This window comes from Muntiacus reevesi, chromosome X, assembly GCF_963930625.1.
Source record: "Muntiacus reevesi chromosome X, mMunRee1.1, whole genome shotgun sequence".
Taxonomy (NCBI): Eukaryota; Metazoa; Chordata; class Mammalia; order Artiodactyla; family Cervidae; genus Muntiacus; species Muntiacus reevesi.
The window spans coordinates 50,521,221-50,533,967 of NC_089271.1; the positions used below are offsets into that span (position 1 = coordinate 50,521,221).

The 12,747-nt window shown below is 47.0% G+C and overlaps 1 protein-coding gene across 6 annotated transcripts in view; it reads left to right on the forward strand.

The window, feature by feature from the left end:
* The first annotated feature begins 6,951 nt into the window (after positions 1–6,951).
* The window catches only part of KDM5C (lysine demethylase 5C), a 31,755-nt gene continuing 25,959 nt past the window's right edge, over positions 6,952–12,747 (forward strand). For 2 of the 6 annotated variants that reach the window (XM_065916926.1, XM_065916929.1), the window contains exons 1-2: positions 6,952–7,579; positions 11,446–11,523. In XM_065916926.1, the coding sequence (XP_065772998.1) occupies positions 7,430–7,579; positions 11,446–11,523 (228 nt within the window). In that variant the 5' untranslated portion in view covers positions 6,952–7,429. The remainder of the gene's footprint in view (positions 7,580–11,445; positions 11,524–12,747) is intronic. The other 4 variants (XM_065916928.1, XM_065916931.1, XM_065916925.1 and 1 more) reach the window with 3 other exon arrangements.

A 12,747-nucleotide genomic window follows, 5' to 3' on the forward strand; every position in this document is an offset into this window, starting at 1 on the left:
CTAGTCCAGGCTCTTTTCCAGTCCCCAAAGCTGCCTCCCTATGAAATGGACATGTTTCCAGCACCACTGATCATGTCCTGGGGCTCAGCAGAGCCTAGGAAGAATGGGGGATGCTGGCTCTTGGTTAGGGTCGGCAAGGTCCCTGGAAGCAGCAGTCAATAAATATTTGGGGGACTTTCTTAGAGTGTGAAATGGCCACTAAGGGGGAGCAGTTTGGATGACCCCACATTTTCTTTTTGAGGCCTTATTTCCCCCACCTTATGGATGTCCCCACTCTTGAGTAGCTGAGATCAGTGTCTTTGTTTTCTTCCTCACATGCACATTTATACAAAAACAGCAGCTGGAGCCATCTAAGCATTTGGTACAGAATCAAATCCAATCAGACTTTTTTCGTTTCTTTTCTGGTGGACCAGGCTGGACTACCTTTGATTGTTCCCACTTCTCCCACCTTCAGCTTGATGCTCGTTTTTGTCCTCCCATAGCTCAGCTTTTAGCGGTCAGTCAGATTTGACTGTTGCCTTTGATGAAATAGGGATAATAATCTTGCAGGGCAATTGTTAATAGATGGGAGTGAAATGCCTGCCCCTTTGCCAGACACACAGTCAACTACTCTCGGCTGCCTACAGAAAAAAGTGCAAACCCCTTGCCTTGACTTTGGAACTCTCTGTAATCCACTCATTTCTCGTCTACACTTTGGTCATCCACTCACCATTTCCTGAAAAGACCTGTATGTAATTTCCAAACTCAGTATTTTACCTGGGCCTTCTCCCTGAAAGATGTACTCCCCCCACATCCCTGATGAAGGTTTTCTCACTCTTATGAGATGGTCTTAAAGAACCCATGCCTCACAAAGTATGCCCTTGATCACATTTTCTGGGATCCCTCACATCAGTATCTATATTCTCCACTAGACCATAACTGGCACAGGCGTGACGCTGATCTGAATCACCTCTGTCCAGAGCATTCCCCAGCACAGTGCTTGTCATAGCACAGATGACACTAAACTTTTTGTTGATTTGAATGAATAGTTCTTTCTAAGCTAAATGTTAAAGTATCTTTGCATTGGTTGATTTATTGATTGATGCGACCTGCAAGCTTTCAGGCCCCTCTGGAACCTCCTCGTGCTTCTCTCAGCTCTCTCCTATCTTCTCCTCCTCCTCCCTTCCTCCCCGCAGTCCCAGCACTGGGCTGTCCCTGCCCCACCCTCACCCTCACCCTGGAAGCTCACCATCCAGACTTTGGCTCCTCACCTCCCCACTTCCCTGAGGACCTGAAGACAAGGAGTTAATTGGCCATCCTCAAACATTTTACTGCCAGTCTTTTTGGAGATGTGGATGAGGAGGGATGACACATAACAAAAGACAAAGGTCCTAGAATCTCATGGAGTTCATGTCTTTACCCTAGACCAGTGGTAGCCTATAAGTCTTTCTGTGATGATGATAGAACTGTCCTATACCTGTGCTGTTCACTATGGTAACCCCTAGCCACATGTGGCTTCTGAGCACTTGAAATACGGCTAGTTGCAACTGAGGAACTGAATTTTAAAAAATACAAACAGCCACATGTGGATACTGGCTACCATATTGGACAGTGCAGGACAAGACTTTCAGAAGTAGACAGCCTGGGGGGATAATGCCAATACAACATAAGTGTGGGCCCAGAAGGAAGTACAGAATGTGTGGGGGTGCAAAGAAAGGGAAAACTCAACTTGGGGCAGGGGAGAGGGGTCAGGTGAGCATTTCTGGAACTGTTCCTTTAGCTAAGTCTTGAAAGGTGAGTAGGAATAAGCCCAGGAAAGAAAGGCATTTGCCAGAGGGAGCAGCATATGCCTGGAGGTGTGTGAGTATGTTAATGTTAGTGGAATGATGAGAAAGGAATGGGAGAGGACAGCCCAGGTGGTGGGCATGGCACATCCCAAAGGAGAGGTGGGCAGTCCCCATATCCTCTGTTGCCAACAGATTTTCTCACCCAGGCCTTGGGAGCTAAAGAAAGACCAGGTGACATGTTGGGCTACATAGCATCTCTGTTATAAAGCTATTATTTTTCCCTTTGTAAATAATGAATGATTATATTGAGGGGAGATGCATTAACATTATGTATTTGTCTTGTTACTCCTCAAACTTTCACCCACCAGTTTTAGTATTCACTGATGATTCTTGAGGTGGCCAAATGGTGACTGTCCAATGCCATCATTCTTTGAACTTCTATTAGTTGGCTCTCCAGTGTAAGGGAGAGCTTTCCCTTTTCCTACATTTATGTATCTATAGTCTCATGGACTCATGGTTGTCTATCATTTCGGTGAGTTATAACACATTAATGTCATTCTTTATCTCGATGTTCAAAATGTCCCATATTTAGCCTGCAGGAAGACGACTCCTGTGTCCTTTTGACAGCTCTCCATCTTTCCTGAGCACTTCCTTATTTTCTGGTACCACAAGATGCTCCAGACTCATCTTATATTTTCCCTGACCCAGTCTTGGAATCAACCACTTTTTCCAAGGAGCTCTGGTTCTTTTTGGTTGAGAATGGCATTTAGAAACCAAGATTTGGGCACTAGGTGTTATATTAATAGCTTTGTTTTCAGGATTTGCTTTTTTATTTGGGAAAACTTTGAGCATCTATTGATGATTTTCTAACTCCATCATTCTTTGAAGGAAAAGTTTTTCCCTTTCCCTCATTTTATTTATTTATATCAGTATGGAGTCATGGATTTTTATTTTACTCGAGTTATAAACCACTACTATCATAATTCATTTGGCATTATCATTGTTTTGAATGTATCATTTTTATTGTTATGCATATATATTGAGCACATAATATACATCTCCCTCTCTATCTATAAATCTCCACGAACTCACACAGAGACCTTGATATCTTTTTTTTTTTTTTAGACCTTGATATCTTAAGGAGGCTCTTTTAATAACCTAGGATAGAAACAGTCAATGGCTCTCTTGGGGAGTAGAAGATTAGAAAAAGGCATGGGGAAGAGGGGATAAATTTCAGAGCTACTTAGGATTTAGAACTTGCAGCTCATACCTACTTTAGAATAGGAAGGGACCCTGTTTTAAAATCAAGAAAATGATGCACAAAGTCACTATGCAGTTCATCCAGAAAACATGGATGGAGTGAGTGTGGTCAAGAACAGAGCCAAGCATTCCAATCACTGCTCTGTACCAGTTCCATACCAGACCCTCTCTCCCAGGTGCATGGTTGAGGTCAACCCAACCCCCAGTTCAGGGTGAGTTCCCTGCCACTTCTCAGTTCTTAACTCTGCAGGGCCCAGACTCAGGCTGGTCCCAAGCAAGATCCAAAGATTGAGAAAGGATCCCATTTCCTGAGCACCTGTTTTGCGAGGGGCACCATTTGAGACTTTTACAGGCAGAATTGCATAACAGTCAGACAGACTTGGACAGTTTGTACTCTGCTACTTACTAGGCATGTAACTGGGTTAAGTTTACACTACTCTGAATTTCAACCTCCTCATCTGTTATATAGGGATAACAATACCTATTTCATACTGGCCTTTGAGCAATGGCAGTTATCATGATCTCTAATCTTCATAACCACCTTGTGTGGAAGGGATTATATAGTCTCATTGGACAAATGAGAAAATCGAGGTTCAGGGAGGTGAGGTACATGGTAGATCTCAGTGGGTGAACGTCAACTGCAGGAAAGCAGAGACCATGTCTGTCTTGGTCACCATTATATTCCCAAGGCCCAGAAAAGTACCTGGTGCATAGTAGGAATTTGATGTGTTCATGAATGAATGAATTGGGACTGACTGGGCTTCAAAGAGTCTATGCAGTTTCCATTTGCCCTTCCAGGATGGTGGGTGGTGTCTGGGCTAAGAACCTTAGAGAAGACTTTGGGAAGGGTAGGCTGTGCTGAGACCCCAAACCTGGTAACCTGACTCCTAATTTGTGCTCTTTGCCCTTCACTGAGCAGCCTCAAGATAGAAAGGCCAAACTTCTTTCAACCTAGGATTTGGCATATTCTTTTATCTTCTTTGTTCTCATCACCTTCTCCTGCCTAGTTCTACTATGGTGGGAGCAAATGACAAGAACATTTGACCAAGAGTCAGCAACTTCCTGTGTAACAATGGGCAAGTTGTTTAATCTGTCTGGAACTTGGTTCCTCATCTACAGGTTGGGTAAATTGATCTACATCTTTCCCAAGACTGTTGCAAAGATTAGGGGAAGTAATTGGTATGAAAGAGCTATGTGGGCTGTTAAATGCTTACACATGTGAGAGACTAGTGATTTTTTTTTTTTTTAAACTGTTATTAGCATTACCTTGCCTAGCTTTGTTTCCTGTCCATACAGTTGTCTAGCTGGGTCACTCACCTGTGTTTCTGGTGGAGAAGGGTTGAGGTTTCCCTGATACCTAGAAAGCTAGAAAGGAGATGTCACTTACTATATGTATTACTTGGGACAAGTTTCCTCACAAGGCAAGTAGGGGATAAAGATTCCAAGCATTCAAGGCAATCTAAGGGTTCAAGTGATAAAAAATCTGAAATCACTAGGCACAGTGCCTGGCACAAAGGAGATTCTTAATGAGTTTTAACATACTGTTTGTTGACTCTCAGGAGTGAAAATAACAGTTAACAGATACTGAAGGCCTTCTATATGCTAGGTAGTATACAACAATCCTTCAAGGTAGGTATTATCATCCCCATACAACATCACTCAGTTTCAGAACCTGGGACTTACCTAAGGCCACATAACTAGAAAATGGCAGAGCTGGTGGGACTAGAAGTCAGGCCTCTCTGACTACAGGGTGTGAGTTCCTACCAGTGTTCCCCACTCCTTTAGAGAGGATGCCCTTAGCTCAGCAGGCAGAATGAATATACTTAACTGGGACATGGTATGTGATTGCTGCTGCTGCTGCTGCTGCTGCTAAGTCACTTCAGTCGTGTCCGACTGTGCAACCCCATAGATGGCAGCCCATCAGGCTCCCCTGTCCCTGGGATTCTCCAGGCAAGAACACTGGAGTGGGCTGCCATTCCCTTCTCCAATGCATGAAAGGAAAAGTGAAAGTGAAGTCGCTCAGTTGTGTCCGACTCTTAGCGAACCCATGGACTGCAGCCTACCAGGCTCCTCCATCCATGGGATTTTCCAGGCAACACTACTGGAGTGGGGTGCCATTGCCTTCTCTGGATATGTGATTAGAAACTGTTAACTGAAGGAATGACACTCTCCATCCCCTTCAAACATACTCAAGCTTACAGCAGATGCTTAATATATCCAGGAAATGTTTGCCAAGAGTATATATTATTTTTAGTGAATATATATTAAGGCTGCTCAAAAATATACATTTATTTTTCTGTTTACTCAGCATTTATTTACTGCTTACCATGCCAGGTGCTAAGGATGTATAAGATCACAAGGTCCCTACCCTTAAGGAATTCACAGTCTGATGGAGGAACACAAAATAAGCACTTAAGCAGCATGTGGTGAAGGTGAAAGTTGCTCAGTCATGTCCCACTCTTTGCAACCCCATGGACCATGGAATTCTCCAGGCCCAATACAAGAATGGGTAGCCTTTCCCTTCTCCAGGGGATCTTCCCAACCCAGGGATCTGAACCCAGGTCTCCCACACTGCAGGGGGATTCTTTACCAGCTGAGCCACCAGGGAAGCCCAAGAATACTGGAGTGGGTAGCCTATCCCTTCTTCAGGGGACCTTCCCAACCAGGAATCCAACCAGGGTCTCCTTCATTGCAGGCGGATTCTTTACCAACTGAGCTATCAGGTAAGCCCAATCAGCATGTAGAGAAGTATTCTAAAATGTGCACAGTAGGTTTTTGAACTATTTATGCGTTAGGCCTACAACTGATGAGTAACTTAGAGCTCCTCAAATGCAGTAGATGCCTGATCTATGGGCAAAGTATTGGTTTGATAGTCAAAGCATTGCAATACACCTATTCAGAAACTGCTTACAAACATGCACACAATAGGAGCAGAGGTACACATGGTAGATACTCAAATATAAGGAGGGGGCTATACACAATAAATACAATCCATGCACACAAATACATAAGTACACTGTAGGCTCACAAGTGGGCACAGAGTAGGTACTTCAAATGGTGGGCACTGGTAGGTGATATATATGCTGTTGTTAAAATCCGACAGTTAAAATATATATACACTCAGGCTTATTTTGTTAGGGGTGCATGCCACAAATGAAAGTGGAAGTCACTCAGTCGTGTCCGACTCTCTGCGACCCCATGGACTATACAATCCATGAAATTCTCTAGGCCAGAATACTGGAGTGGGTATCCTTTCCCTTCTCCAGGGGATCTTCCTAACCCAGGGATCAAACCCAAGTCTCCCGCATTGTAGGCGAATTCTTTACCAGTTGAGTCACAAGGGAAGCCCACATGCCACAAATAAGGACACGAAAAAAGTGTTCATTAAAATGCTGACTGACAATAACTCTTTGGAGTTAAGGATGGAAGCCCCATCTCTGAGAGGCCTCTACACGAAAACTTGGACAAAATAAATACTTCCTTCCTCTCCTTGGGGCCCAGGGTTCTAAAAATCCGCAATCCTCGAGAAGGGAGCAGCATCCCGGCTTCCTTTTTTCAAAGCCCCAGAGGTGTCAGAACCTAGACCTGGGAGCTATGTATGTTTCTCGTAATCTGCGGGCCTGCAAAAAGGTCCCTTGCAATCACGGACTCGAAGCCGCCTTCTGTGGCCCACACCGGAAAGACCCGGGAGGAGAGAATGTTGGGGCGGGGCTCGCGCCAGAGTTGAGGTCATCGAGTGGGTGCCAGTTCAGACCCACCACCACCCACCAACGCCAACTCCTCTTCCGGTCTCCCTCCGTAACGCGCATGCGCAGCACTGGCCTTTAAACGTGCACCGCCGGTCCGTCCGGAAAGAGGGATCGGTTTGCTAATTTCAACTTTGTTCCTCCGCCGCTGAGGCGGACTATTTGCTCTCAGTCTGGGAAGCAGTTTTAAGTTCCCGCTTCCTGATAAGGGGATCCACGCCTGCCGATTCAGCTCAGTCCCCACGGGATGATGGCTTCCTAGGGCTTGGCCTCACGCAAGGCATACGAGGCTCAGAGGGACATCCCGCGGAGGGATCCGGTTTGTTGTGGTGAAGGGAGGGGGGGAGACGGTGAGAAACCAAGATGGCGGCGGCGGCACTAAAGGCCGCGGCGGTTGGGAGGTAACTGTGGTGGTGAAGGCTGCGGTAGTTGGGAGGCAGCGGCAGAGTTTGGAACGAACGGAGCGGGTCGAAGAGGCGATAGAGTAGTGTCAGCCTGAGCCTCTCAGAGCGCGGCAGCTACACGTCCCCTGGGCCCTCGGCGGGCGGCGGCCGCCCCGCTTAGGGCCTAGTCTCCGAGCAGTGCCTCGGCTTCGTACAGCGGCGTCCGCCATGAGTCCTTAAGGGCGGTCCGAGCCCTCCAGTCCTAGGGCGCACCATGGAGCCGGGGTCTGACGACTTCCTACCGCCGCCGGAGTGCCCGGTGTTCGAGCCTAGCTGGGCGGAGTTCCGAGACCCTCTTGGCTACATTGCGAAAATCAGGCCCATCGCCGAGAAGTCGGGCATTTGCAAGATCCGCCCACCCGCGGTAAGGCCCTGGGCCGGTTGTCGCCGGGGATGAAGAACTAGGGTAGCGGGCGGAGAGGTCCAGATCAGAGGGCAGCTCGAGGTGTGGGGATATGGGGTGGCTGGCACTGTTGTGGATGCGGCGCGGGTCGGAGAAAGGGTGCTGGGGGCAAGGGGTCTTTCGTGGTGGCCCTAAGTCGGAGACCCACTCCCACTCCGCCCTTCAGAATCACTCTTAGTAAGATTCAAGAAAGGGATGCCTAGTGGCCCCGGGGAGAGTTCACAGAGAGGCACTCCAAACATCTCTTGGTTACCCCGAACCACCTAGGTCAAGGCTGCTCTAAAGGTCTTTTTTCCCATTTACTGGCATCACTTCTCTTAAGGCACGCAGTGTGGTGTAATGGAAAGATCACAGCTCTGAAGGGAGTTAAACCTTCAGAACTCCACTCTGCAGTTTACCAGCTGTGTGACCTTGGTCAAGTAACGTGATTTCTCTGAGCCTGTGAAATGGGTTCCATGAATGGTTATTTCGAGAATTGGATTAAACTAGGTAGCGTCTGTGTGTAGTAGGTACTAGGTAAGTGGTAATTATTGTGACTGCGAAAGTGTTTGATGTGGTCATTGGTTTGCTTCTATGTGGGTTGACTCATATTTACTCATAGCCTGCCAGGCCAATACATTTATGATAATATTCTGGGCTGGTAGACCAGTCAGGAAATCAGTCTCACAGGGAATGCTCTGTCTGGCTCCCCTGAGATGGGTTCAGTGAATTGTCCTCTTTTCCTAGTTGAAGGCAATATCTGGGCCTTTTCTGCCCATCACTACCCAGGCTTGACTTCTATAAAGAGTCTTGGACCAGTCAGCTTGGTGTGGGGTATGAGTCCTTCTTAGAAGATTTCTCCTCTGATCTGTCCCAGGATGTAGGAGGTGCCAGATGATACGATATTCTTGAACCCTCAGAAACAGAATGGTTGGATGGATGGAAGTATGCCTCCTTTGGAACCCTTGATTCCCAGAGGTCAGAGACAAAGGGCGGTGTATCTTTACTCCTAGGCCTGGCTTCAGGCCAGGAGAAGTCCCCCAAGCGCTAGGATACGTTGCCACCTTGCTAGCATCAAAGGGACATGATGATATATGTTGTTCAGTCACCACTTGGGATTCAAAGGGCAGGAATTGAGTTTGGGTGTTTTTGAACGGGTGTCTCCTGGCTGAAACCAAGTGAGAAACCTCGCTGCCACCTGAGGAGGGCATCACAGGCCTCCTTATTTAACTTGGTGCTTTCTGGTGCTCAGCCATAGATCTAGGCTGGTTTCAAACGGATCCTTTGGGAGGTGTTGGGTAAGCTGATTTCTTCCTTATTGGAGCCTGGCCACATATCTCTGAGGTATCCTTGTCCATGGTGGGGGAGTGGCAGTGGGTAGTGAGAGGTCAGAAAGGCCAGCAGAAAGGAGAAGCTGAAGTCCTGGGCAGCCTCAGGGAGGCATTCCCTGAAGTGACTTGGCAGGCTTGTGGGAAAGAGGCATATCTGACATACGGGGTAGTTGAGCCTTGAGTTTTCTATCCTGTTTTTCTGTCTTGGACTTCTCAGGGCAGACTGGCGTTGTGCAGGTATTGTTACCCTTCCTTGGGACACCAGGAGTAGGAAATGTGACATGGTGACATGTCGTGTGTGTGTGTGTGTGTGTGTGTGTATGTGTGTGTGTGTTTGTCTGTCTCCTGCAGGGGGCCTTCCTTTGTTAGGCTTCTCTTCCCTACCCCAATACTGTACTTCCCTCTAACCCAGGAGATCTGGCTCTCTCTGGTTTTATTCGGTTTTCCCCTCCTGTAGAGCTGCTCCTAGGCCTCCTAGCGGGACTTCTGGCTGGAATTTAAAGCACTCACCCAAGTGGTGCTTGGACCCAGAGTTGGAACGTTTGTAGGGGTGGGTGCTTGGAAATTGGAGGTTTGCCTAAGGAAGGGCAGGGGAAGGGTAATTTGGATTCTGAGTTGCTAGGCGAGTGGCTGCCACTCTTGAAGAAGATGAGTGCAAGGAGAGTGTTGGTATTCTGGAGTATACCCAGGGGAGCTTGGAAGGGCCTTGCTTCCTGCTTCAGGTGGCCAACCATTTTATCACCATCTTGCCAATACTGACATACTGAGTATTTGACACATGAGAATATGGGACTGAAGGCAGGATGAGGGAGCTTGTAGGTCCCAGGGAGAGCCAGGCAGGGGAGACCACTGAACCTTCCTCAGCTATCTGTTGTATGTACAGCTTTTGCTCTAGGATTTCAGTTCTGCCATTGTCAGGTTGCTTGATGTTGCACTTATTCTTATCTCGAACTTGATTTAGGAGGAAAGAAGGGTGCCTGGAGTTCTGGGTTTGAGCACCTTCCTACCTGGGTTACCTGCGCTGAGGGGAATGCCCTACTGATGGGAGGCAAGGGAGCATGGGGAGCCTGTCTGAACTTGAGCCATATCTTTTTAGTTTGAGTTTTTTTGTTGTTAGTTTTGTTTGTTTTTGCCCCTACATTGAGTCCCATGTGTTTGCTACCTGCTTTGCAGGGGGTGGGGTTGGGGATTATGTATGCATGTAAGTATGAGTCCTGTGGCCCCTTTTCTAAAAGTGTGTGTACAGAAGAGGCCAGCAGCTTTTTCTTCTCTTTAACTGCCCCTCCCCTTTCCCATGTGTATGCATGTGTGGGTGAATACTGTTATCCTGGTGTAGTGTAAAGAGCCTTGGACCAGAGGTCAGAAGACAGGGGTTCTGGTCTTGACTTTACCAGTAACTCAGCATGTTATTTTGGAGAAATCACATTTCTTTTCTGGGCCTCATTTTCCCCATTGGTTAAATGAAGGCACTGGTCTAGGTTACTCCAGGTTCTTTTCACCATCCCAGCAGGAGGCAGGGTTCTAAGAAGGACTGCTGGGAGGGTGGAGGGAGGAAGGAGCATGGGGAGGAGGTTCTTCACAGCTGCCCTTTGGGCAGGACACAACAAGCTCCAACTTGGCAGATCAGTCTCCTTTACTTTTGTTATCTTTCCTAACTTCTCTCCTCCTCCCTAAATCCTCCCAATCTTTGCTACCACAGTCAGTGGTACATTTCAGCACTTAGGACACCCTTCCCTCCTTCCTACTTCTTCCCCTGCCTCTTCCTGGTACTGGGCAGGTGTTTGAGAGAGGACACATAGGAAGCCTTTCTGACCAGGTGAGTATTGCAAATTCTTGCTCCTTGCTCTTCCCTGCAGTGTCTATCTCACTGAGAGAACAAACATTAAAGGCTCAAACCTTGAAATAGCCCAAATTGGAGCTGAGCTACTCTGTATATGTATTGGGTAGTGAGGTCACTCTTAGATGTCAAGTCTTAATGATGATTCCTTTGAAAAGAAAACCAGTTTAATTTTTCATATCAGTCTTATGAGGAAACCAGGACAAGAGTTCATATTGCCACCTTACAGTTAAGGAAACAGATTCAGAAAGGTAAAAATCCCGTAACTAGTAAGTAGTAGAGCTAAAATGTGAACCCACGTCTTCTGACTTCGGATCCTGTATGCTTTCCAGTACAGCACATGCCTAAGGGATATGTGCATAGCATAGGGAGAGTTTGAAGTCAGCTGTTTTGGACCTCATTTTTCTATTTCTTAAAATTGTACCACTGTACTGTTGGGAGGGAATCAGGAGACATTTCCCAGGGTATGTGCATGGGATGTTGAGTATGGACTTGAGGCACTTCTAAAGCTCTGTTGTGAGTTGTGTTTGTATGGGTTGGGTGTTTGCCAGGTTAAAAGTTCTGGGGTGGCTAGAGGTCTGGGAAGCCGTGAATGGGGTGCTGAGTTGCTTTTGGTGCCCAGACTGGTCTTGCAGTATGCTGGAATAACCCAACTCCCTTTCTCCTCCTTACCCACTCAGGACTGGCAGCCACCCTTTGCTGTTGAAGTGGACAACTTCAGGTTTACTCCCCGAATCCAGAGACTGAATGAACTAGAGGTAAGAAGACCAACAGCTGGTGGTGGGGTTGGGAGAATGGATACCTGAGCTCTGATCCTACTTCCCTCCTACCTTCTCTGGCTGAGGTACTTTACCTAACTAGGCCTTTATTCTATCTTCTGTGAAGTTGCCTGGAGGGCATGGAGAAGCTTTAGAGCTCTGAATATAAACCAGAGCAAGGGCTTTTAGTCTCCCAGATCTGATAACCCCAAGGCTGGGGATTGTGCTTTTCCCACAAACATTTGGTACTTCTGAAACTCCCCTGTCAACCAACCCACCCTACTTAGGTCAGCAAAAGAGAAATATGGGGCTAACTGAGACCCTTTCTTGCTTGGCCAGCTGAATATATCCTCACCTGTCCAATCCATCTACAGCCCTGTTCTTCCTACCTTCCTTCCATGGTGCTTGGTAAGGTGGGAGGTGAGGTGGATGGGCAGGAACAACAAAAGAACTGGTCTCTGTGGAAGCTGGAATGGTTACAAACTTGGACAGAAGGTCAGGCAAGTAGGCTTTTCCCTCTCCGTTTTGTTCTGTACAGGAAATCTAGACCCTTCACATGGATAAGGTGAGGTTCTCCATGAAAGACTTGAGAATGCCCTAGAGCAATGAGAGTAGATGCCCTTAAGCCAGTTCCAAGTAAAATCCTGGAGTTTCCCTTGGAAGATGTAGATTAGAAGTATGCTATACTCCTCTCCCTCATTTTTATGTATTTTCAAGCCTTAATAGGTGTCTAAGGGTATGGGGCTGACGATTAGGCCCAACCAGATACCCGTAACCTAAAAGGTTACTTGTCTTCTAGACTGCAGATCCTCAGCCTTGGCACTATTGACAATTTGGGCCAGGTAATTTATTGTCATGGAGGGCTGTCCTGTGCATTGTAGGATGTCTTGTCAGCCTATTAGATACTAGAACATATTACCCTCTCCCAGTTATGGCAACCGAAAAATGTCTCTAGACATTACTTAAATGTCCTCTGGAAGGCAAAATTGCCACTTATTGAGAATCACTGTTCTAGAGTCAGTCTAGGTACTCTTCTGGTCAGGGCAAAAATCATCTTTTGTATGTGATACAAGTTCCTTAGAGAAATGGATCTGACCAGGTCTGTTGTTGTATAGGTAGGGCAAGGTGTAGCCTACCGTAGGATAGAGGCAGGTTTTCTAGAGAGAGAGCTGGCATATGGCGGGCGGGGGTCAGGCATGAGGCCAAGGTTGGAAAGCTAAGGGG